The sequence below is a fragment of the Amblyraja radiata genome, chromosome 20 (assembly GCF_010909765.2).
Source record: "Amblyraja radiata isolate CabotCenter1 chromosome 20, sAmbRad1.1.pri, whole genome shotgun sequence".
Lineage (NCBI taxonomy): Eukaryota > Metazoa > Chordata > Chondrichthyes > Rajiformes > Rajidae > Amblyraja > Amblyraja radiata.
Genome location: NC_045975.1, coordinates 4,334,829 through 4,361,566, shown reverse-complemented (window position 1 = coordinate 4,361,566; position 26,738 = coordinate 4,334,829). Strand labels below are relative to the sequence as shown.

The 26,738-nt window shown below is 47.2% G+C and overlaps 1 protein-coding gene across 1 annotated transcript in view; it reads left to right on the top strand.

Moving 5' to 3' along the window:
- Positions 1 to 26,738, top strand: part of LOC116984381 (protein kinase C-binding protein NELL1-like) — a 170,965-nt gene that overhangs the window by 69,560 nt on the left and 74,667 nt on the right. The window contains exon 6 of the mRNA XM_033038539.1: positions 79 to 151. Coding sequence (XP_032894430.1) covers positions 79 to 151 — 73 coding nt within the window. The remainder of the gene's footprint in view (positions 1 to 78; positions 152 to 26,738) is intronic.

The window sequence follows — 26,738 nt, the reverse complement described above, 5'->3', positions numbered from 1 at the left end:
ACACGAACACTGTTATTCAAAATCTGCCTCACGCTGTGATCTGTGCTCATTTTTCCCTGACTCTCTGATTCTTTTTAGGGCATTCTGCAGGACGTCAAGATCATCTTGATGCCTAATGGATATGTAATGCAGTGCCCGGACCTGAATCGCAGTAAGTACTCAGTATGTTCCTTCTGTAATAATACTTATCAGGAACAACTCATTACCAAGCAAATGGCCTTCGTGCAGCAAAAAAACAAAAAAAACAATTTCAAGAGGCACGACCCAAGCTTTGCATATGAAAGGGAGAAGAGAAATTGCCGTATGTTCTTTGGAGTACTGTAATTGCCTCGTTTTCTTCCTCCGACTGGGATTTTTCTGCTGTGTTTGCTTGAGAAGTGGGAGTAGCGAGCGGAGCATTTTAGCGAGAGTGGTTGTGTTCTGGCCACCATGGTGTGTCACGGACTATAGATTAGTGTGCTCTGAGTCTGTTGTCCCTGTCATCTGCTCGTTTCAAGTGGTTACGCACCCCCTTTACCTTCAGAGAGTTGCTGGTTCACACACTCGCGGGTACGTTCGGCTCTCTTAGCTTTACAGATGTTTCGGTTCAATATTAAAGGTGAACTGCATTGCCGGACGTTTAGTTTAGTTTAGAGATACAGCGCGGAGCACCGAGTCCACACCGACCCAGCGAGTGTGTCCGACACACACTAGGGACAATTGACTTTCATAGCAAGCCAATTAGCCTACAGACTTAGAAACATAGAAACATAGAAAATAGGTGCAGGAGTAGGCCATTCGGCCCTGCGAGCCTGCACCGCCATTCAATATGATCATGGCTGATCATCCAACTCAGACTTGTACGTCTTTGGAGTGCGGGAGGAAACCGGTGCATCCGTGGAAAAACCTCATGGGGAGAGCGTACAAACTCCGTACAGGCAGCTCCCGTGGTCAGGATCGAACTGGGATCTCTGGCACTGTGAGGCAACAACTCTACCGCTGCGCCACAGTGAGAGTGCTCTGAATATGTTGTCCCTGTCATCAGCTTGTTTCAAGAGGTAACGCACACTCCTTACCTCCAGATATTTGCTGGTTCACACACTAACAGGTACACTTGGCACTATTAGCTTTACAGCTGTTTCGGTTTGATACTAAAGGTGAACCGCATTGCCGGAAGTGATGATAAACTGAGTAGTCCTCGCCTTTCACCCCATCAGCCGTCGCATACAACACATAATCCTCTGGCATTTCCGCCACCTCCAACGAGATCCCACCTCTAGCCACATCTTCCCATCTCCACCTCTTTCTGCTTTCCGCAGAGACCGTTCCCTCCACAACTCCCTGGTTAACTCATCCCTTCCCACCCAAACCACCCTCTCCCCAGGTACCTTCACCCGCAACCGCAGGAGATGCAACACCTGTCACTATACCTCCTCCCTCGACTCTGTCCAGGGACCCCGACAGTCCTTTCAGGCTAGGCAGAGGTTCACTTGCACTTCCTCCAACCTCATCTACTGTATCTGTTGTTCAAGATGTGGACTCTTGTACATCGGCGAGACCAAACGTAGACTGGGAGATCATTCCGCGGAACACCTTCGCTCAGCCCGCCTGAACCGACCTGATCTCCAGGTTGCCGGACAATTTAATTCTTCTCCCGTTCCCACACTAACCTTTCTGGCCTAGGCCTCCTCCATTGTCAGATTGAGGCTAAATGCAAATTATAGGAACAGCATCTCACATTTCGCTTGAGTAGCTTACAGCCCAGTGGTATGAATATTGATTTCTCTAACTTCAGGTTGCCCCGACATTCCCCCTCTCTCTATCCCTCCCCCACCCAAGTCGCACCAGCTTCTCGTTCTCACCCAACAAACAGCTAACAATGGTCTGTTTCCTTCCTCATCTTTACTTTTTTGCATATCTTTAGTTCATTGTTCTTTATCTCTCCACATCACCGTCTGTATCTCTCGTTTCCCTTTCACGTGACTTTCCGTCTGAAGAAGGGTCTCGACCCGAAACGTCACCCATTCCTTCTCTCCAGAGATACTGCCTGTCCCGCTGAGTTACTCCAGATTTTTGTATCTATCTTTGAGGATAAAACTGTTCTATGCGGCCCGGCATATAAAAACTCTAGGGTATTATTTGTAAAAATGTCAGGAGCTTTTGATGGCTCTGAGCTTGTACTCATTGTAGTTTAGAAGGATGAGGGGTCGGGGGGGATCTCAATGAAACATGCCAAATAATGAAAGGCATGATTAGGGTGCAAGTGGGGAGGATGATTGCTGGAAGAGTCTACACTAGAGGGCACAGACGCCGAATTAAAGGACGAACCTTTAGAAAGGAGACGAGGAGGAATTTCTTTGGTCAGAGGGTGGTGAATCTGTGGAATCCATTGCCACAGACGTCTGTGGAGGCCATCGTTGGGTATTGTTAAGGTGAAGATTGACAGGTTATTGATTAGTCAGGGCATCAAAGGTTATGGGGAGAAGGCTTGAGAGGGAAAAATAGATCGATTGGTGGAGTAGACTTGATGGGCTGAATGGCCCACTTCTGTGTGCATGTGTACAGTTTTCCTCACTGACTATGTAAATATTGGGCATCTTTGGTCATTTTTTGACAAATCTCAAGAGTCTGGAATATTTTATTGTCATGTGTCCCAGATGGAGCAATTACATGCTTACTTGCCGCAATATGACAACCAGAAAAAAGTTCAGTGTGTGATACTTACACACACATTTACACACACACTTACACACACACTTACACACACACGTACACACACATTTACACACACACTTACATACACACTTACATACACACTTACACACACACGTACACACACACTTACATACACACTCACACACATTCACACTCAGACACACACAAATATATATCTATACACACTCTCACACGCACACTCACGCACACTCACTCACACACACACACAAATATATATACACACAGTCACTCTCACTCACATACTTGCTTGCTGCAGCACAACAGAATATAGTAGGCATAAATACAGAACAGATCAGTGTGACCATATACCATAGAATATAATAGTCTATGTAGTTCAGAGCTTATTTGAGTTTGTGGTGTTTAATAGTAAGATTAAACGAGAACTTACCAGTTTGAAGTTTGATCTGTATTTTATGAGGAGTTACGATGAGGGTATTACGTGAAGAACCCGCTCAGCGCGCATGCGCGGCATACTTCCAAGCAGCGGTGTGGAATCACAGATAGACACAGTTATTGAAGTAAACATAGTAAAGAAAAGGAGACATCAGTTATCAGTTTGACCCATATTATGAGGGTGGGAGCGGAGGGCACGTAATCCCTCATCGTAACTCCTCATAAAATACAGATCAAACTTCAAACTGGTAAGTTCTCGTTTAATCTTACTATTTTACTTCGGAGTCACGTGAGTGACTACGTGAAGACTTCAAAGCTCTGTGATTTCAAACCGTGTAACAGTTTTATTTCACTCACTGCCGAAGTTCTTGAGGGAGGAAGTGTTATCGTAATCAACCAATGAATCTGTTTGTAGAAAAACACAATGGTATTTTTTAACAATAACAACAAAGAAATTAAATTGCTCCTCTGGGCTTAAATTAAATATTTGCAGTCCGTAAATCTTTACTGCAAATAAAACAGGTTTTGCCAACGGCTTATTATAAAATTTCTGAACGGTCTTTCCCCCCACCATCCTGCTGTAGCCAGGATGTGGTCTATAGGCATGTCCATTCTTTTAGCCGTCGACATGGATGCTGCCCTGGTGGAATAAAATTTGTACATGTTAGTGTTTATCCCAGCAGTTTTTAGCACCTGCTTGAGCCATCTCGCAATGGTTTGGCTCGTCACCCGACCATAAGGTTTTTTATGACTGACCCACAAGGCTTTTCATCTCCCTCGAATATTTTGGTTGTGTCTATGTAGGATAGTAGGTGGGTCATGGCACATAACCGTGGTTCTGGTGGGTAAGCCGGGAATTCCACGACTGGATTAGGTGTTCCAGGTCTGCTCTGTTTGATCAGTCGCTGGATAACGACAGATCTGGTCTGGAGCTGTGATCATGTTGTCCAGTCGCAATAGGTGTAGTGACTGGACCCTCTGTGCAGATACAAGTGCCATCAACATGAGTGTTTTGAGCATAGATTGTTCCAGGTTAAGGGGTCTGGCTGGTGGCCATCCCCTGAGGTATGTCAGGACCACACTGACATCCCATGTATGGGTGTACCTTGGTCTAGGGGGTTAGAGTTGTAAATACCCTTCATTAGTTTGACCACCAGCGGGTGGGACCCCATGGCCTGTTGTCCTGGAGCTGGTTTTAAATAGACAGGCATGGCACTTCTAGCCGTGTTGATGGCTCTGTAGCTGAGTCCTTCATCGTGGTGAAGGTTCGCCAGGAATTCCAGTACGTTGGTAACTGTAGTGGTTGAGTAGGTGGTCCCTTTATCCAAGCAGTACTTCTCCCATTTCTTGATGCTGGACAAGTGCTGTTTTTTAGTGGATGTTCGAAGGGATGTTGACATGGTGTCGATGGTTTGTTCTGATAATCCCAGTCCCAGAAGTGGTTTGTGCAGAATCTGCAACCCAGGAGTTTGATTTTCATGGCACGGGTGGCTTGTGCCCGACACTGGGTGTTAATAACTCTGGGTCACTGGGGATACCATCGGAGTTTCAACAACCATGTCATGGAGCTTTGGGAACCATGGCTGTGTAGGCCAGTCGGGTACTATCAAAATACCTGAAGCAGAGCCCATTTGTATTGTGCGTAGTCCCCAACTGATGAGGCAGAAGGGAGGAAATGCATAGAAGAAGAATTTCCCCAATCCAGCGCGAACGAATCTACCGCTGCTGCCTCAGGGTCTGGTTCCCAAGCGACATACATAGGTACCTGGTGATTTAGCCTTGATGCAAATAAATCGATATCTGGCGTGCCATATTGCATGATAACTTTTTCAAATTATTTGGGGTTTAACATCCATTGTCATTAAATTTACGTGACCTGGTGTCTGCCACTGTATTTAGCTTACCTGGCAGGTAAGTTACTGATAGCCAAATATGTCTTTCGACACACCATTGCCAAATTGTGTTGACCAACTTGTCGCATGATACCGATTTTATGCCGCCCATATGGTTAATGTAGGCCACCACCGTAGTATTATCTATTTGTAACCGTACATGCAAGTGATGCATATTTGTGCATATGCTTTTAAACCATAAAAGTCACCCAACATCTGTAGATAATTAATGCCCAGCGTAAGTGGTAACGATGATTCTGGGTTAGTCCATCTACTACTTGTTAGTGATGATAATAGGTTGAAATTATGCCAAACATTTTTTGCCCACCACTGTAGTTATGATATTGCTTCAGTGTGTGACTTCATGACACGATCATAATGACCTGTATGTCGTTTTGGTGCCTGTACCTTTGCTCTTTGTAAGTTTTGACAGTGCAAAGGTCTGAATTGTGTAGCCGGAAATGCTGCTACCATATTCCCAATTACTCTGTTACTTGTCGAATAGTTGGGAGTACGTTGACCATTAATTGTTGCATGATTGTGCCAATTCAATTTTTTGTCTCTTGGCAAAGTTACAGTCATGTAGACTGAATTAATTATGAAGCCCAAGTAGTCCATGATTGTGGATGGCTTCAACTTAGATTTATCTGGATTTAAGACAATCCCAGGGTTTCGAATAACTGTTTGGTAGCTGATACAGCTAACATAGTCAATTCCATGGTCTTGCCTATTTTTCCATTCGGTAACGCTTTAAATTGCCATAGCTGCCCCATCCAGGTAAATTTCAGGTATCTGCGATGATCCTTGTGAATGGTACTAAAATAGTAAACATCTTTAAGATCAATGCTTGCCATGAAGTATCCTTTGGAAATTAGGTGTTTGGCAGTAACAACCGTTTCCATTTTGAAATGTATATACTTAACAACCATATTTAGTGAAGTTAAGTCAATGATGATGCGACATCCACCATCTTTTTGGGTTTAGTGACGAATATTTGATACGAATTCCAAGGGTTCATGTTTCCCACGATACCCTTTGTAATTAGTCTCACCAGTACAGCTTGTCCCTCTCGTTTCTTTAACGGAGAGGGAAAATACCCTCTGGGGTAAATGTTGAAATGGTGGCAATTTTTCTAGTATGAATTGTATTTTGTATCCACTAAAGCCATTGAGTATATACTGATCACTTGTGATAGACTCCCGTGCTTCTTAAAACAGGTGTAATCTCCCCCCTGTTAGTATTAAGCCCCTATTTTCTATACGTTGGTAGGAACCAGACCCACCTACCTCCATGGTTATGGGTATTCTTCTGTTTCCTGCCGGTCCAACGAGTCTTGCACGTTGTCTGACGTGGTGGTGGTGTTGGGGGGTGGCGCATTTTCCATGGGGCCTGCTCTGGGCCTTGGCCTGAAAGGCTTACGGGATTGGCATGCAGGCCCCGAGCTTTCACCAGTACCATGAGGTGGACCCTCCTGGTGGACGCGTTAGAGGTACTGCTGACTGGTTTACGTGTGGTGCTCATTCCAGACCCTGCCCTCTTGCACCGATATTTTGGACACTTCGTCCAGTTTTTTAGGCTTGGTTTGGTAACTTAGCCAGACAGCAGGATCTGTGGTTGTGAGGTCGGCGTACTTTGAGGGCAGGTTTTGTAACTTCCTGAGAAGTTGCGGAGCACTGCGAACAGTAGATCAGGTGTTTTGCCATACTACCGTGACCCTCTGGAAAGAGCATGCGAAAATGATAGCCGACGTCAGGGATATCAAATTCATTTTTTGATGTTTTGGCTTTTTTAAAGCGATGCTCAATGTACCCTCCAATAATGGTGGCCACTTTGAGTAAATGCAATTTAGGGGAAGCGTGATGAACTCCAACGCCTCATGACTACCTGTCTTGGAGATTTTTGAAAAGAACAGGTAGTAAGCTGGCCATCAGTTGAGACTGAAAAGCCATCTCGCTAGTGGTGGAGCCACATAGCGGCCACACCCAGCAGCTCTTCCTGATCCTGTACCTCAAGCATACTCCCGATGTTGTTCAGCCAATGACCCCTCTTCATGACCAGCCCAGCCACTGGTCACCCCAAAGCTAACCACACTAAGGAGGAAGCGATGGGCAATGCCTAGGCACTGTGGAGGGTATGCCTGAACCCTCCTGCTCCAGGAGCTGCTCCAGCGGCTCAGGCGGCTGTCTCTCTCCCATGCGGGTGGAGAAACGTCCCCTCCGACAAGTCGGAAGCCACCGGCCGGATGCCTCTTCGGTGGCTAAACATCCAGCCCGCAGCTCAGGCACTAGCGGGACTGGGCTCGGCGCGGTGATGGGGATAGCGGAGTAAACGCTCCTACCGCCTGTTGCTGCCCCCCTCCCCGACGGAAAAACGTTCCTCCTTGAACGGGGGACAGTTTTGTTCCAGAGCCTTTTTTCTCTGCCTGTAAAACACAAGCAGAAAAAGGCTCCCCTGTAATAGAAACCCGACCTCACAATACTCACCTGACGGTCCGTTTCATTCTGTAGCGGGAGCGCCTAACTCCCGCTGCAGCCGCTGTTGCACTGCTGGCGTTAATGCCGCGCATGCGCGCTGAGCGGGTTCTTCACGTAGTCACTCACGTGACTCCGAAGTAAAATTGCTTGATTCCTGAATAGCCAGGTTCCTGAACCTGGACCTTACAGTTTTCAGGCTCCTGTACCTTGTTCTCGATGGCAGAGGTGAAATGAGTGTGTGGCCAGGGTGGTGTGGGTCGAGCTAAATCCATCCATTTTGTTCTCCATATCACTTGACATTAGCAATGGCAATATATCAGTTCCTTCCCACACATGAAGATGGATTATTACACTTGGATCTCGGTGACATCAGTGGTCATGTTGAAAAGGATATAACGCAGAGTGGAGCTGTAACGAGGCTGAAAGGAAGCTGTGTGAGTTTGTGCAGAGCCTTTCATGGCTGGTGGGTTCCCTAAAGCGCCCTTCAGGCAATTAGGCGTTTTTTGAACAGTCGTGGCTGCTGGGATGGCGTAGATCGTTAATTTTCCACTGGATGATCGTATATTTTGCCGGAAATTTAGAAAGATAATTTGACGAGACATGAGGCGCTACTTAAAAATAATTAAAATAATTGATGAGCAGGATGTGAATCGGAGTCCAGAGGGATGATGTTCGTGGGCAGAATCGAGCCCTACTAGTCACGCTTTCCTCTTTTCCAAAAAAATCTCAATGGAGTGCCTTTGTACAAAAGATATAGTTTAGTTCAGAGATACAGCGCAGAAACTGGCCCTTCAGCCCACCGTGCCCGTGCCGACCAGCGATCCCCGCACATTAACACTATCTTATCTACACACACATACACACACACACACGGGAGAGTTTACATTCATACCAAGCTAATTAACCTACAAACCAGTTTGTCTTTGGCATTTTGTTTATTTTAGTCTAGAGATACAGCGCGGAAACAGGCCCTTTGGCGGGTTGTTTGCGAGGGTCCCACAAGGGCTCACGGCCGTTGCGGTCCGGATCCGCCCCCACTTCTACTCCCATAGCGGGACCAAGAAAATTGGAGATAGACACAAAATGCTGGAGTAACTCAGCGGGACTGGCAGCATCTCTGGAGAGAAGGAGTGGGTGACGTTTCGGATCGAGACCCTTCTTTCAGACTGAAGAAGAGTCTCGACCCGAAACATAATTTCTTCTCTCCAGAGATGCTGCCGGTCCCGCTGAGTTACTCCAGCATTTTGTGTCCATCTTCAAATGACGTCACGCGCTCCAGATGACTATGCGGGGGTGCATGAAATCGCGTGCGACCTTCGCAGGACCGTCGCGCCACAACGCGACCACGAGGTCGCTTAATTAGCGTGCCAAGGACACGTAAGTGGGACAGGGGCTTAAGAGTCAGGATGTCATGTTGCAGCTGTAGAGGGCATGGGTCAGGCCGCATTTGGAGTTTTGTGTGTAGTTCCGGTCACCCCATTACAGGAAGGATGTGGAGGCTTTGGAAAGGGCGCAGGGGAGGTTCACCAGAATACTGCCTGGATTAGCGGGTATTCACTGCAAGGTGAGGCCGCACTGTTTGAACTGTTGTCTCGGGAGGTTGAACGCTGGAGGTTGAGGAAAGGCCTGATAGAGGTCCTGAGAAGCATCAGTAGGGTAGACAGTCGGAACTTTTAGAAAAATGTCCATGGGTGTCCAGGAACGGAAAAGAATGCAGAAAGTTGTGACCACTGCCCAGTCCATCATCGGCTCTGACCTCCCCACCATCGAGGGGATCTATCGCAGTCGCTGCCCCAAAAAGGCTGCCAGCATCATCAAGGACCCACACCATCCTGGCCACTCACTCATCTCTCAGCTGCCATCTGGTAGAAGGTACAGGAGCCTGAAACCTGCAACATCCAGGTTCAGGAATAGCTACTTCCCCACATTCATCAGGCTACTAAATACGACATCAAACAAGCTCTGAACAATAACAGCCTATTGCATTTTATCTGTTTATTTATTGTGTATATATATGGTCTATGGTATATAGACACACTGAACTTTTATCTCCTGTTCTGTATTATGTTTACATATTCTGTTGTGCTGCAGCAAAGCAAGAATTTCATTGTCCTATCTGGGACACATGACAATAAAACTCTCTTGACTCTTAAGATGACCAAATGTCAGGCCGTTCGGCCCATCACAATGAGATTAGTTGATCTTGGTATCAATTTTGGCACAGACATTGTGGGCTGAAGGGCCTGACCCTGTGCTGTACTGCTCTGCGTTCTACATTTTAACATCATCACTAAGATGAGTAAGTTGACAATAAAATAAGAAAGTTGCATCGCTCTCAATCTTTACGATACTTTTAAACCTTTGATCAGAGGAACATCTTCTGCAATTATTTTTCACTAGAATTGAGAGAGTTAGAACTCTGAGTACCATGTACGTGGGCTTTCATAGCAAGACTACGAAACATCACCATCAAAGCTCTGTCTGACTTTTTTAGAAAGCAGAGTTGTGTTTGGTCACAGAATACTTGGGGAAAATTGAATATTTGTTGAAGACTTCTGAATTTTTATTTAAGCAAGAACTGCAGATGCTGGAAAAATCGAAGGTAGACAAAAATGCTGGAGAAACTCAGCGGGTGAGGCAGCATCTATGGAGCGAAGGAATAGGTGAAGTTTCGGGTCGAGACCCTTCTTCAGACTGAGATGGGGGGGGGGGTGCAGGAACCCGCCTCCCCCCCCCTCCACATCAATCTGAAGAAGGGTCTCGACATCAGTCTGAAGAAGGGTCTTGCCCCGAAATGTCGCCTTTTTCCTTCGCTCCATAGATGCTGCCTCACCCTGCTGAGTTTGTCCAGCATTTTTGTCTACCTCTGAATTTTTATTTGCCTGTTATATTTGATGTCTGAAGAAGGGTTTCGGCCCGAAACGTCGCCTATTTCCTTCGCTCCATAGATGCTGCTGCACCCGCTGAGTTTCCCCAGCAATTTTGTGTACCTTCGATATTCCAGCATCTGCAGTCCCCTTTTGAACAACATATTTGATTCTAATTCTGCTTTTGATGGGGCTCGTCAGCCTGGGAAGACAGTCCATCAAGGAGAGGGAAAACTCTGATTTAAAACCTCCACTGCCTTGTGGCCATATCCAGTCATGGAAAAGGCTCCAGGAGTGAACCTCAAGAAAATCCGGAGTCGGAGCCCCAAAGGCAGTTCGTCGTTGTCTACAACCTCGCTCTGGCAGCTCCTGCGACGGCGCTGGTGCCAAACTGTAACGGCCCTGCTGTTCCTTTGGATCGATCAGCGATGTGGAGAGGGGGTACGTGCTGCGTGGGGAACAGCCTATCCTCCATATGACATCACCCAGGCTTGCATCCGACCAGGATGCATCGCCCATGGTTCGTCATGACCGAGGGGGGCCTATTAATTCTGCGTTTGCTTTTGGAGACCCTCGGACTATGTTTGATCAGACTTTACTGGACTTTATCTTGCATTCAATGACACTCACGTTATTCCCTGTGTCCTGTATATGCACACAGTGGGCGGCACGACTGCCATCGCGTGTTGCCTTTCCACTGACTGGTTAGCACGAAATAACGTGTGGCACAGCAGGTAGAGCTGCTGCACTCACAACACCGGAGACATGGGTTAAATCCTGACCCCGTGTGCGGTCTGTGTGCAATACTAGATGGCATAGTTATGGGGTGGCACGGTGGCGCAGCGGTAGAGTTGCTGCCTTAAGGGCCTGTCCCACTCGGCAACCAGACTAATGGGCCTGTCCCACTTAGACAACTACAGGCGACTATGACAATGGAATTCACCGGTCAGCACCGGCGACCGCATACAACAACAGCACCTACGTCAGGAGAAGACAAGCTACGACAGGTCCACGGTTGCCGCAAAATTTTGAACATTTCAAAACCCAGCGGCGACCAGAAAAATGCTACGACTCTTTGGGCGACTGAGGAGACGACTCAGGACCATACAGGCGACACCCCGTCGACCATGTGGCGACATCCTGGTCGCCTGTAGTCGCCCAAAAAATCGCCCAAGTGCGACAGGCCCTTTCGTGCCAGAGGACTGTGTTCAATCCTGATCACAGGTGCCTGTCTGCAAGGCGTTTGTATAATCTCCCCGTGAACTGCGCGCGTTTTCTTCGGGGGCTTCAGTTCCCCCCCACACTCCAAAGACATTAAAAAAAACATAGGAAAATAGGTGTAGGAGTAGACCTTCAATATGATCATGGCTGATCATCTAAAATCAGCTTTTTCCCCATGTCCCTTGATTCCTTTAACCATATAACCATATAACAATTACAGCACGGAAACAGGCCATCTCGACCCTTCTAGTCCGTGCCGAACACGTATTCTCCCTTAGTCCCATATACCTGCGCTCAGACCATAACCCTCCATTCCTTTCCCGTCCATATAACTATCCAATTTATTTTTAAATGATAAAAACGAACCTGCCTCCACCACCTTCCCTGGAAGCTCATTCCACACAGCCACCACTCTCTGAGTAAAGAAGTTCCCCCTCATGTTACCCCTAAACTTCTGTCCCTTAATTCTCAAGTCATGTCCCCTTGTTTGAATCTTCCCTACTCTCAGTGGGAAAAACTTCTATACTCAATGCTCTGATTTATAAAGGCCAGCACACCAAAAGCTTTCTTTACCACCCTATCTAGCCCTAAGAGCTAAATCTAACTCTCCTTCGAGAGACATGTTTGTAGGTTAATTGACTTAGTATAATTGTAAATTGTCCCGAGTGCGTCGGGTAGTGTTGGTGTGTGGGGATCACTGGTTGGTGCAGACTCGGTGGGCCGAAGGGCCTGTTTCCACGCTGCATCTCTAAACTAAACTAAAAAATGTTTTACTGTACCTCGGTACATGTGACAATAAACTAAACTTAAATTGATGAGTATAGACACAAAATGGTGGAGTAACTCAGCGGGACAGGCAGGCAGCATCTCTGGAGAGAAGGAATGGGTGACGTTTCTGGGCGAGACCCTTCTTCAGACTGAGAGTCGGGGGAGAGGGAAACTAGAGATATGAAAGGGTTACAAAGAGAATGTCGGGTGTGAAAAGGGCCGATCAAAGCAGAGGATGTCCAAGGAAATGAACCACTCTTCATTGATGACTGAGGGGAAGGTGGTAATGAGGCATATGAACAGTAAAATTAATCAGGAGGACAGTGAAATTAGTCGGAGAAACTAATGACTAATGTGGTGAAAGACTTGGGTGATTTCAAACGATTATGATGTTTTTCAGACCTGGTGCAGTCAATGAATCTTAGCTTAGTCTCGCGTTTAGACATACAGCGCGGAAACAGACCCTTTGGCCCGCCGAGTCCGCACCAGTCTGCGATCCCCGCACATTAACACTATCCTACAATAGTCAAGAGTGTTTTATTGTCATATGTCTCGGACGGGACAATGAAATTCTTACTTGCTGCAGCACAACAGAATAAGTGAATGTGTCAACATTGTATATAACGGGGAAAAAAGAAAAAGTTGAATAAATAACAAATATAGTGCAAATAACAAATAATAATATAGTATTTTGCAGTTCGGAGCTCAGAGCTTATTCGTTGTGCTTAATAGCCTGATGGCTGTGGGGAAGAAGCTGTTCCTGAATCTGGACGTTGGAGTTTTCAGGCTCCTGTACCTTCTTCCAGATGGCAGTGGTGAGATGAGTGTGTGGCCTGGATGGTGTGGGTCCTTGATGATGTTGGCTGCCTTTTTGAGGCAGCGACTGCGATAAATCCCTTCGACGGTGGGGAGGTCAGAGCTGGTGATGGACTGGATGACATGTACTGGATGACAATTTACATTTATACCAAGCCAATTTGGCCTCCAAACCTGTACGTCTTTGGAGTGTGGGAGGAAACCGGAGAAAACGCACGCAGGCCACGGGGAGAACGTACAAACCCCGCGCAGACAAGCACCCGTTGTCGGGATCGAACCCAGGCCCCTGACGCTGTGAGGCAGCAACTCTAACGCTGCGCCGCCCACAGTTAGGCTTGAGGCACCTTTCACTTATCCAGCTTCCCTTCCTCGAACTGCGAGTGATTGATGCCTTGGGAGTACTCCAAGTGTAACAAAGAGAGTGTGCCAATCACTGGGACAATGTCTCCTTACCTCGCGCCTCTCACAACACTTGAAATGCTATCATTGCAGAGATGGAGACAGGATCTGACAGCCACTGTTTGGATGGGGTGGGAGCTTTGAAAAGAAGGCTAATTTTTTCTGACACCGATAAGTACGTCAAGCGCAGGAGATCAGTTGGCACACTGTGTCTGCACTAGCTCTCCGACATCGCCTCAATCAGTCCCACGCGCCTGCAAGCGGCTCCATTGTTTTTTAGTGATCAAGCAATGTTTAGTTTAGTTTGGAGATGCAGCACAGAAACAGGCTCGACCGGCGATCCCCGCACAATGACCCCATCTGACACACACACGCTAGGGCCAATTTACATTTTATACCAAGCCAATTAACCTACACACCTAAGACAAACACAGAAAGCTGAAGTAACTCAGCGGGACAGACAGCATCTCTGGAGAGAAGGAAAAGGTGACCTTTTCGGGTCGAGACCCTTCTTCAGCTTTTTGTGTCTATCTTCAGTTTAAACTTAATGTGCAGTTCCACCGTACACATTTAATCTACAAACCTGTACGTCTTTGAATTCTCTGTTGAAATTTGCCACAGAATTTGCTCTCCCTGCCCTGTTGGATCCCACGTTCCTGATATTATCACTTGTCCAGTTTCAATAAAAAATAAATCTCATCCAATTTGGGTGGTCACGGTGGCGCCGCGGTAGAGTTGCTGCCTTACAGCGAATGCAGCGCCGGAGACCCGGGTTCGATCCCGACTACGGGTTCTGTCTGTACGGAGTTTGTACGTTCTCCCCGTGGGTTTTCTCCGAGATCTTCGGTTTCCTCCCACACTCCAAAGACGTACAGGTTTGTTGGTCAATTGGCTCGGTAAAGGATAGTGTTGATGTGCGGGGATCGCTGGTCGGCGGGGAGTCGGTGGGCCGAAAAGACCTGTTTCCGCGCTGTATTTCTAAACTGAACTAAACTGGCTTTAAGTTAATTACCTTAGTTTGGGTGGTTCCAGTGATTGGTAATTTTATACGTAGAAACAAGGAACTGCAGATGCTGGTTTACCAAGGAAAGGCACAAAATGTTGGAGTGACTCCGCGGGTCAGGCAGCATCTCTGGCGAACAAGGATGGGATGGATTGTCAGAGGCCTGCATACCCTTCTGTACACTCTTTCCAGCTTAATAGCAGGGTGACCAAAACTGACCACCACACTCAAAATGTGGCCTCACCAACATCTTGCACAAGTGTAACAACATTCGACTTCAACATTGAAGAAGCATCCCGACTCGAAACGTCACCTAATCACGTTCTCAGGCAGCATCTCTGGAGAAAAGGAATAGGTGACATTTCGGGTTGGAACCCATCTTCAGAGATGCTGCCTGACCTGCTGAGTTACTCTGTCTGTCTTTTTTGTAAACCGGCATCTGCGTAGGCTTGGTGATCGTTTCGCCGAACACCTCCGCTTGGTCCGCATTAACCAACCTGATCTCCCCGTGGCTCAGCACTTCTACTCCCTCTCCCATTCCGAATCCGACCTTTCTGTCCTGGGCCTCCTCCATGGCCAGAGTGAGCACCACCGGAAATTGGAGGAGCAGCACCTCATATTCCGCTTGGGCAGTCTGCACCCTAGCGGCATGAACATTGACTTAGAAACATAGAAACATAGAAATTAGGTGCAGGAGTAGGCCATTCGGCCCTTCGAGCCTGCACCGCCATTCAATATGATCATGGCTGATCATCCAACTCAGTATCCCGTACCTGCCTTCTCTCCATACCCCCTGATCCCTTTAGCCACAAGGGCCACATCTAACTCCCTCTTAAATATAGCCAATGAACTGGCCTCAACTACCCTCTGTGGCAGAGAGTTCCAGAGATTCACCACTCTCTGTGTGAAAAAAGTTTTTCTCATCTCGGTTTTAAAGGATTTCCCCTTATCCTTAAACTGTGACCCCTTATCCTGGACTTCCCCAACATCGGGAACAATCTTCCTGCATCTAGCCTGTCCAACCCCTTAAGAATTTTGTAAGTGCTTCTCCAATTTCCGGTAGCCCTTGCTGTCTCCTCCCCTTCGCAGCTCTCCATCAGCCCTCTGGCTCCTCCTCTTCCTTTCTCCTTTCTTCTCCCCGCCCCCCCCCCCACCCTACATCAGACTGAAGAAGGGTTTTGGCCCGAAACGTTGCATATTTCCTTCGCTCCATAGATGCTGCCTCACCCGCTGAGTTCCTCCATCACTTTTGTCTACCTTCGATTTTCCAGCATCTGCAGTTCCTTCTTAAACATCTGCAGTTCCTTGTCTTCTGTGACTTCAAATCTTCTGGTTGTTGGACGTGAGAAACCTTTGCCTCCTCACTAAATTATTTTGAACTTTAGTTTATTGTCATGTGTACCGAGGTACAATAAAAAGCTTTTGATCTCTGAATGAATGAAATAAAACCCTTTTTTCCCTCCGTGGAAGCTTGTCTTCTAACTGCCTCCTCCAGTTTTTTATGACTGTCGGCAGATTAATTTTCCTCCAGGGATAAATAAAGATCTCCCTGTGGCACAGCACTTCAACTCCCCCTCCCATTCCGAATCCGACCTTTCTGTCCTGGGCCTCCTCCATGGCCAGAGTGAGCACCACCGGAAATTGGAGGAGCAGCACCTCATATTCCGCTTGGGCAGTCTGCACCCTAGTGGCATAAATATTGACTTCTCCAATTTCCGGTAGCCCGTGCTGTCTCCTCCCCTTCTCAGCTTTCACTCAGCCTTCTGGCTCCTCCTCTTCCTTTCTTCTTCCTGCCCCCCCCCTTCTCCCCTCACCGTGCATCAGTCTGAAGGAGGGTTTCGGCACGAAACGTTGCCTATTTCCTTCGCTCCTTAGATGCTGCTGCACCCACTGACTTTCTCCAGCATTTTTGTCTACCTTCGATTTTCCAGCATCTGCAGTTCCTTCTTGACCAATAAAGTTCTATCGTATTGTATTGGAGGGAAATAAAACATGCCATGTGTAGGAATGAACTGCAGATGCTGGTTTAAACCGCAGGTGGAAACTAAGAGGAGCAACTCAGCGGAGAAGGAATAGGTGACGTTTTGGGTCGAGACCCTTCTTCAGACCGACTGTCACCCACTCCTTTGCTCCAGAGATGCTGCCTGACCCGCTTTTATGTGTCTATCTTCAATTCAGCTTAAAACTCCGTAGTGCAAAAAAGTGTGGTTGAAATAGACAATAGGTGCAGGAGTAGGCCATTCGGCCCTTCGAGCCAGCACCGCCATTCAATGTGATCATGGCTGATCATCCCCAATCAGTACCCCGTTCCTGCCTTCTCCCCATATCCCCTGACTCCGCTATCTTTAAGAGCCCTATCTAGCTCTCTCTTGAAAGTATCCAGAGAACCGGCCTCCACCGCCCTCTGAGGCAGAGAATTCCACAGACTCACAACTCTCTGTGTGAAAAAGTGTTTCCTCATCTCCGTTCTAAATGGCTTACCCCTTATTCTTAAACTGTGTGGCCCCTGGTTCTGGACTCCCCCAACATCGGGAACATGTTTCCTGCCTCTAGCGTGTCCTTAATATTCTTGTGTTTCAATAAGATGCCCTCTCATCCTTCACAATTCACAAGCCCAGCCGCTCCATTCTAAAATCCTTGTCCAAGCCACCTTGGCCTTTCCCTGGGTTAATTTTGCCGCATCTTGTTTGTGTTCACAGGAAAGCTTGCTTGGGTGCGGGGCAGCGGAAGCTCGGACAGTTTCCATTTTTAGCTCTTAAATTGGCTCGTTGCTTTTGGGTGCGCTTCAGCGGCAGGTAAAAGGGCAGCACATCTTGCAGCGAGCTCCCCAGAGGCATCTGCCAGACTGCGCTGGGTCCAGGGATCTAATTAGTGGCAGTTTCAGAGTGTGTGTGTGTGTGTGTATGCGCAAGTGAGCGGTATTCTTTAAATCATATTTTAATCCGAGCTATATCCCACCTCTGTTATTACTAACCACTTCTCTCTGGTATTTCGTTAGCATGCTGCGCAAAGCAGATTCCGTACTGTTCCTTAGTAAACCAACATCTGCAGCACCTTGTTTCCACGTGTTAAATGACATGTTTTGACAGAGTTAAAATGAAAAATGCTTCTGATCACACAAAGGTAGACAGAAATGCTGGAGAAACTCAGCGGGTGAGGCAGCATCTACGGAGCGAAGGAAATAGGTGACGTTTCGGGTTGAGGCGAGGCAGTTTAGATATACAGAGCATGGAAACAGGCCCTTCGGCCCGCCGAGTCCGTGCAGACCAGCGATCCCCGCACACTAACGTTATCCTACTCGCGCACTAGGGACGATTTGCCTGTATGCCAAAACCAATTGACCTACAAACCGGCACGTCTTTGGAGTGTGGGAGGAAACCGAAGATCCCGGAGGAAACCCATGCGGGTCACGGGGAGAACGTACAGACAAGCACCCGTAGTCAGAATCGAACCCGTGTCTCTGGCGCTGTGAGGCAGCAACTCTACCCGCTGCGCCACCGTGCCACCCTAAATACGTACCCAAGTCTCCAAATTCGGCCCTGCGACAAGCTGGCAGCCGCTATTATCACAGAACAAAGCCCGAACATCAATGAAGCAGAATGGGCCCATGTATTTGTGGAAAATGTAAGCCTTGTACCTTGACTTCCATGACCTCCCTCTCTCTAAATGGATGGGAAAGGTTTAGAAGTATCTGGGCCAAATGCAGACGGGTGGAACTAGTGTAGATGAGGCATCTTGGCCGGCATGGGCAAGGTGGGCCGAAGGGCCTGTTTCCATGCTCTTTGAATCTGAATGTTTGCTTCTACTTTACTCGAGACAATACTTTAAAGATACAGCATGGAAACGGGCCCTTCGGCCCATCGAGTCCGTGCTGACCTGCGATCAGCTGTACACTGTTTTTATCCGACACACCAGGAACAATTTATAGAAGCCAATTATCCTATGAACCTGCACGTCTTTGGAATATGGGAGGAAACCGGAGCACCCGGAGAAAACCCACACAGGTCACAGGGAGAACGTGCAAACTCCGTACTGACAATTTAATTTTATAAATTTATTTATAGTGTCATAGAGTGATACACTGCCCAACATGTCTCAGCTATACTAGTCCCACCTGCCTGCATTTGGTCATATCCCTCCAAACCTATCCTATCCATGTCTAACTGTTTCTTAAACGTTGGGATAGTCTCAGCCTCAACTGCCTCCTCTAGGAGCTTGTTCCATACACCCACCACCCTCTGCATGAGAAAGTTACAGTACATACTTTAGTCGGCATTTTGGCGCTGTGAGGCAGTAGCTGTACGTGCCGACTTAATGCCCCTTCTCGGTTATCGTGGATAATCGGTGATAATGGACACCCCCCCCACCACCACCACCCCCACCTGAAAGATCCGTTATAACGAGGTTTACTGTGTTTTGATCAGACAGTGGTTGCTGAAGGTCCACTCAATGTAAACAGAGAGTACAGAGGAGATTTACTAGAATGTGGCCTGGGTTTCAACAACTAAGTTACAGAGAAAGGTTGAATAAGTTAGGTCTTTATTCTCTGGAGCGCAGAAGGTTAAAGGGGGGGGACTTGATAGAGGTCTTTAAAATGATGAGAGGGATAGACAGAGTTGATGTGGATCAGCTTTTCCCTTTGAGAATAGGGAAGATTCAAACAGGAGGACATGACTTCAGAATTAAGGGACAGAAGTTTAGGGGTGAGGGGGAACTTCTTTACTCAGAGAGTGGTAGCTGTGTGGAATGAGCTTACAGTGGAAGTGGTGGAGGCAGGTTCGTTGGTATCATTTAAAAATAAATTGGATAGGCATATGGATGAGAAGGGAATGGAGGGTTATGGTATGAGTGCAGGCAGGTGGGACTAAAGGAAAACAATTGTTTGGCACGGACTTGTAGGGCCGAGATGGCCTGTTTCCGTGCTGTAATTGTTATATGGTTATATGTTATATGGTTAAACGTTGATTGAATGGATCGGGAACTTGAGCTCGACGCTGCCTTGAAACTCAGCCTCATTAAGTCTGCTTCTCCACAGGAGATATCAAATCTGATTTATTTTCATCTTTCTTCTTTTATTGCAAATTTCCGTGCCGTCTTGAAGTGTTTTGATTTTTGGTTATTGCTTCACACTTTCGTGCAGTTTGCCGGGAGAAAATATTATTAAACGGGAATGTGCAAGGTCAGATAAAAGTCAACGAGAAGTTGTGGCATTGCGGATTAATTGGTCATTTGTTGCAGTTTGTAAAAGGGAAGATGCCATGCTGGGGCTACCCCAGACACTGATCAGACCGCATTTGGAGTATTATGAGCAGTTTCGGTCCCCGTATCTCAGGAAGGGTGTGCTGGCATTGGAGAGGGTCCAGAGGAGAAGTGTGGCAGCACGGTGGCTCAACGGTAGAGTTGCTGCCTCACAGCGCCAGGGACCCGGGTTCGATCCCGACTACGGGAGCTGTCTGTATGGAGTTAGTACGTTCTCCCCGTGACCCGCGTGGGTTTTCTCCAGAAACTCTGGGTTCCTCCCGCACTCAAAAGACGTGCAGATTTGTAGGTTAATTGGCTATGGTAAAATTGTAAATTGTCCCCAGTGTGTGTAGGATGATGTTAGTGTGCGGGGATTGCTGGTCGGCGCGGACTTGGTGGATCGAAGGGCCAGTTTCTGCGCTGTATCTCTAAGCAAGGCTAAACTAAACTAGTGTGCGGGGATCGCTGGTCGGCCTGGACTCGGTGGGCCGAAGGGCCTGTTTCCACGCTGTATCTCCAAAGAATTCAAAAGAAACGTTATACAAAGGAAATGGTGTATAGCATCGGCTGAAAGAATTGAAGAATTCCTAACAACGTACAGAAGGTATTTCTCTTTGTTAAACTAAAATTAACAAAATCAGCAAGCCACATGAAAATGATTACTCACCCTATTGTTTGCCCCATATCCCCTCATTCCGTTAGCCCTAAGAGCGATATCTGACTATTTCTTGAATACATTGAATACTTGATGAGCCGAATCGTCTAATTCTGCTCCTATGACGTGAGACATGTGGAATAGTTTGCTGTGTTTGAAAAGCAAACGGATGATTGCATCTGAGCTAAATTATTTGGAAAAATGAGACATTTTGGACGTGGTGAATCTCGATTCATTCTTTCTTTCTTTTTTTCTATTTCCTTCTCCCCCTCATCCTTTCAACCCACCCTCTCCCACGCCGCCTTTTAAAGTTCCTCCTCAAATCTCCCAATTCCTTTCCTCCAGGATAGTCAGTTCTCTTTTCAAACGTTCAGGAGATAAGTCCCGTTTTGATCAGATTTTCCGCCTAACAGGCAAATTGGGAACAAGCTGTCCTGCAATTACATAGTGTGAGAATCCAATTGCAGCGCTGGATGACAGATGAGCTCAGTAATAACTGTGATGTCTCCAGTCCCACTGGTTTCTATTCCGCCTGCCCGAGTATCATCTTCCCGTGAAACGTCCTTATCCGACCTCCATGAAATCCGATACAGCGCCAGCCACGCACACCATACTTCCACTTTAGTCCAATTTAGTGCAGGGACACAGACCCTTCGGCCGAGCCATTCCGTGCTGACCAGCGATCCCCGCACGTTCACACTGTCCTACACACACTGGGGCCAATTTACATCGACACCAGGCCAATTAACCGACAAACCTGTGTGAGAAAGAACTGGAGATAGACACAAAATGCTGGAGTAACTCAGCGGGTGAGGCAGCATCTATGGAGCGAAGGAAATAGGCAACGTTTTGTAGTCTTCAAAGGGTTTTGGCCCGAAATGTTGCCTATTTCCTTCGCACCATAGATGCTGCCTCACCCGCTGAATTTCTCCAGCATTTTTGTCTATCTCACATTGGTGAATGCATCAGTCAACAGATTGGTGAGACTTTGTTCCCAGAACCTGTAGAATATCTGTAACAAGAGAAAAAGCTTGGGCCAAAGTCTTTCCTCTTATCAAATCTGGACGCGCATTATTCCCCTGGCATTGAAAATATTCTTGAGCATAAGAAACTAAACTTAAAAATTATAATGTGTAGGATAACTATAATGTGTGTGAAGGAACTGTAGATGCTGGTTTAAACTGAAGATAGACACAAAAAGTGGGACGGGCGGCATCTCTGGAGAGAAGGAATAGTTGACGTTTCGGGTCGAGACCCTTGTTCACCCGTCCTTTTTCTCCAGAGATGCTGCCTGACCAGCTGAGTTACCCAAGCACTTTGTGCCTCTCCTTGGTATAAACCAGCATCTGCAGTTCTCTGTTTCTACATTTTAAATTATTAACTTGTCCCGTTTCAAAGTTGCCACTTCTGGAGGTTACAATCGCTTTGTATCAGTAGTTTTTGACTATCATTCATATTGATGTGGTGTGGCATCTACGCACTGCCAGAAATAGACCTCAGCAGAATAATTTATATCCAATGTTATTTTGAGACCATCAGACCTAACATTTTCCCATTAAAATTTTAAACAGAACTGTGAATCTGTATCTGTGTTGAGCCTCATAGACTGGGAGTTATTGAGAGCACTCTTGCTCAATGGACCTTGATTGTTGATATTGAGGTTCTTTTTCCACCATATCAACAGAGCCATTAACCCAGTTAGAATAATGTCCTGAAAATTTGACTGTGGTGTTTTTTTTCCCCCTCCCACCATTAAATCTCCATTTGTGTAAGAAAGAACTGCAGATGCTGGTTTAAATCAAATGCAGGAGTAATGCCCCTGTCCCACTTAGGAAACCTGAACGGAAACCTCTGGAGACTTTGTGCCCCACCCAAGGTTTCCGTGCGGTTCCCGGAGGATTTTGCCAGTCTCCCTACCTGCGTCCACTACCTGCAACCTCCGGCAACCACCTGCAACCTCCGGGAACCGCACGGAAACCTTGGGTGGGGCGCAAAGCTCCAGAGGTTTCCTAAGTGGGACAGGGGCATTACTCATTGGGCAAGGTAGCTTCTCTGGAGAGAAGGAATGGGCCACGTTTCGGGTCGAGACAGGAGAGTAGGGTTAAGAGGGAGAGATAGATCAGCCATGATTGAATGGCGGAGTAGACTTGATGGGCCGAATGGCCTAATTCTGCTGCTATCACTTATGACCTTATGATCTGCAGTTCCTTCCTACGCAACTGACAAGAACACACACCCCCCCTTTGCCCCCACCTGGTCCATTTTAGCGAGGGTTTACAATAACTAAACTAAACCTACATGCTGAGTACCACCAGCAGTTATTGATCTGTTTCAGATTTTCCAGCATCTGCAGTACTATGGTCTTGAATTTTTTTTCCATGTTCCCTGTTAACTTTTTTTTAACCAAAAAATAATTTAAAATCAACTATTTACATGAATGATATTTACAATACAAAACAACGCCATCAAACCCACCACCACAACGCAAAGAAAAACAGATATACTGAAAATGAAACAATCCTTGACAAGGATGCGTTCCACCCACCCGCGGTGACCAGCGGTCCCGGAAATCCCCCAGGGTGCCCGTGGACAGCGCGCAGCCCCTCTCTAGCTTAGAGATACAGTGTGGAAACAGAGTCCACGGAGTCCGCGCCGACCTGCGATCCCCGCACACTAACACTATCACACACACACACACACACACACACACACACACACACACACACACACACACACACACACACACACACACACACACACACACACACACACACACACACACACACACACACACACACACACACACACACACACACACACACACACACACACACACACACACTCACAACAATTCTTACACATACGCCAAGCCAATTAACCAACAAACCTGTAGGTTTTTGGAGTGTGGGAGGAAACCCCAAAGATCTCAGAGAAAACCCACGCAGTCACAGAGGGCAGTGGAGGCCAAATCGCTGGATGGATTTAGGAGAGAGTTAGATAGAGCTCCAGGGGCCAGTGGAGTCAAGGGATATGGGGAGAAGGCAGGCACGGGTTATTGATTGGGGACGATCAGCCATGATCACAATGAATGGCGGTGCTGGCTCGAAGGGCCGAATGGCCTCCTCCTGCACCTATTTTCTATGTTTCTATGTTTCTATGTCATAGGGAAGAACGCACAAACTCCGTACAGACAGCACCCATAGTCGGGATCGTACCCGGGTCTCCTGCGCTGTAAGCACTGTAAGGCAGCAACTCTACCGTGCTGTGTACCTCCTGAGCGTGGATGTAACCCCTGTGTTCTCTGTTTACTTTAGTGGCTGTGAAAGGTCTCAGCTGCCTGACAGTCTGTGCATGGTCTGTCAAAAAATATTGCCTGCATCTCAGGAGAAGTTGAAATGTGGTGCAGTGGCAGATGCTGTGCTTCATCATGGACCCCGGACAATTGCTCCTGTTTCCTGACTTCTGTTTGTTTTTAGACATTTAGTTCTGAATCGTGGCTCCTGAGAATGAAGACATTACATTGCCATTTAAAGTTTAGAGTTTGGAGTAGTCTGGTTTAATTTAGTTTAGTTTATTGTCACGTGTACCGAGGTACAGTGAAAAGCTTTTGTTGTGTGCTATCCAGTCAGTGGAAAGACAATTCATGATTACAATCGGGCCGTTCACAGTGTACAGATACATGACAAGGGAAGAACGTTTAGTGCAAGGTGAAGCCAGCAAAGACCGATCAAAGATAGCCCAAGGGTTACCAATGAGGTAGATAGTAGTTCAGCACTGCTCTCTGGTTGTGGTAGGTTAACTTTGGTCAATGTTGCCTGGAACCCATTGCCAGGTTGTCATGAGAATCATGGCCTGTCCCATTTGGGCATTATTTGCGTGTCACGCAGATAGCGCGCAAATATTTTGTACATCCCAAAATCCTGGGGCGCCGTGCATGACCGCACGTCACTGCCTACGTCACCACGCACCATGCGCGCGTAATGTGCACCATGCACGTGTAATGTGCACCATGCACGTGTAATGCGCACCATGCTCGCATCACGTGCGCGCAGTCGTGACGCGTAAATGATGATGCATAGATTACGGGCAAATGACGCCCAATTGGGATAGACCCTTAAGAATTTCATTGTCCCATCTGGGATATATGACAATAAAACACTCTTGACTCTAGTGGGGATCGAACCTGGGGCTCGGGCGCTGTGAGGCAGCAACTCTACCGCTGCGCCACTGAGCGTTGGTCTCCTCCACGTCCCTCTTGTTTTCGGGTGACCGTTCGAAGGATGTGGAGGCTTTGGGAAAGGGCGCAGAGGTGGTTTACTGGAACGTTTTCCGAGATTTGGGCTACAGGGAGAGGAGTCGGACAGACGTATCTTGTTTTCGCTGAAGGCTGCAGGGAGCGCTGATGGAAGTATAAAACATGGGAGGTATAGATATGGTAAACAATCAGAGCCTTTTACTGCAGGATGGAAATATCAAATACTAGAGGGCATTGCTTTAAGATGAGAGGGGAAAAGTTGAAAGATGTGAGGATGGTAAGTGCCTGGAACATGCTGCGGTGGTGGTGGAGGTTGGTTGGTACTATATTGGTGTTTAGGAGACGTTTCATAGGCCCATAGATATGTAGAGAATGGAGGGATATGGCTTATGTGGTGGCAGGTAAGAGTTGTTCTTGCCATCGCGTTTGGTACACACACTGTCGGCCAAACATAGATGCAAAATGCTGGAGTAACTCAGCGGGTCAGGCAGCATCTCTGGAGTAAAAAGGTCGAGACCCTTCTTCAGACATGTGAAGTTTCAGGTCTCGACCCTTCCTCAGAACCTGAAGTCTGAAGAATTCAGTCTGAAGAAGGGCCTCGAGCAAAAACTTCTCCCATTCCTTCTCTCCAGAGATGTTGCCCGCCCGCTGAGTTACTCCAGCATTTTGTGGCGATCTTCGGTGTAAACCAGTATCTGCAGTTTCTTTCTGCACGTCATAGACTGAAGGGCGTGTTCCTGTATTGTTATTTATTGTCAGTCACATTTAGATAAAGAAGGCGCTGTTATTGTTGAACATTTCACGTTGGAATGAGAATACAATTAACACTTTTTCAGGCAAAACGCAAAAGTGCAGAAAGAACTCAGCGATTCAGGCGGCATTTGGGGAGGGAAAGGACTGATGACAATAGACAATAGGTGCAGGAGTAGGCCATTCGGCCCTTCGAGCCAGCACCGCCATTCAATGTGATCATGGCTGTTCACCCATAATCAGTACCCCGTTCCTGCCTTCTCCCCATATTCCCTGACCCCGCTATCTTTAAGAGCCCTATCTAGCTTGAAAATATCCAGGGAACCGGCCTCCACCGCCCTCTGAGGCAGAGAATTCCACAGACTCACAACTCTCTGTGTGAAAAAGTGTTTCCTCATCTCCGTTCTAAATGGTTTAACCCCTTATTCTTAAACTGTGGCCCCTGGTTCTGGATTCTCCCAACATCGGGAACATGTTTCCTGCCTCTAGCGTGTCCAAACCCTTAATAATCTTATACGTTTCAATCAGATACCTACTCTCATCCTTCTAAACTCCAGAGTATACAAGCCCAGATGCTCCATTCTCTCAGCATATGACAGTCCCGCCATCCCGGGAATTAACCTGGTGAACCGGCGCTGCACTCCTTCAATAGCAAGAATGTCCTTCCTCAAATTAGGGGACCAAAACTGCACACAATACTGCAGGTGTGGTCTCACTAGGGCCCCGTACCACTGCAGCGGGACCCCTTTGCTCCTATACTCAACTCGTTCCGGACCGGGGACCCTTCTTTAGTCTGACGATGCTGCCTGAGCCGCTGAGTTCCTCCAGCACTTGGTGACTTGCTCGTGACTCCAGCGTGTTGTCTCTCCTTGTACACGCACACAGACAGTTAGTGAGTTATGCTGATTCCACCCTCACCATGGAGGGATTAATCTCGGATGTGTCGTGTCATCCCAGGTCATTCAAGAAGATGAAAGGATAAAAAAAATCAGGCCAAACACCTTGCCTGGGGGAATCCAGATTATATTAAACCTACATCATAATTGTTCTTGCATTACTGCCTGGCATTGTCAGTTGATGCTGCAAGCCAGTAGCCATTGAAGCAATCACTCTTACTTATATAGATTGTCTGTGCTTTCAAGCCTAGGTATCATATATATATTTTGCAAGTTATGCTCGGAATCAACCACCTGAAATCTTTATCATCTTTCAACCAATTTATTTCTTCCCCCCCCCCTCCTTTTTGAAGGGAAAGTATGAAAAATGAGAGGAATTATTAATTCACTTTG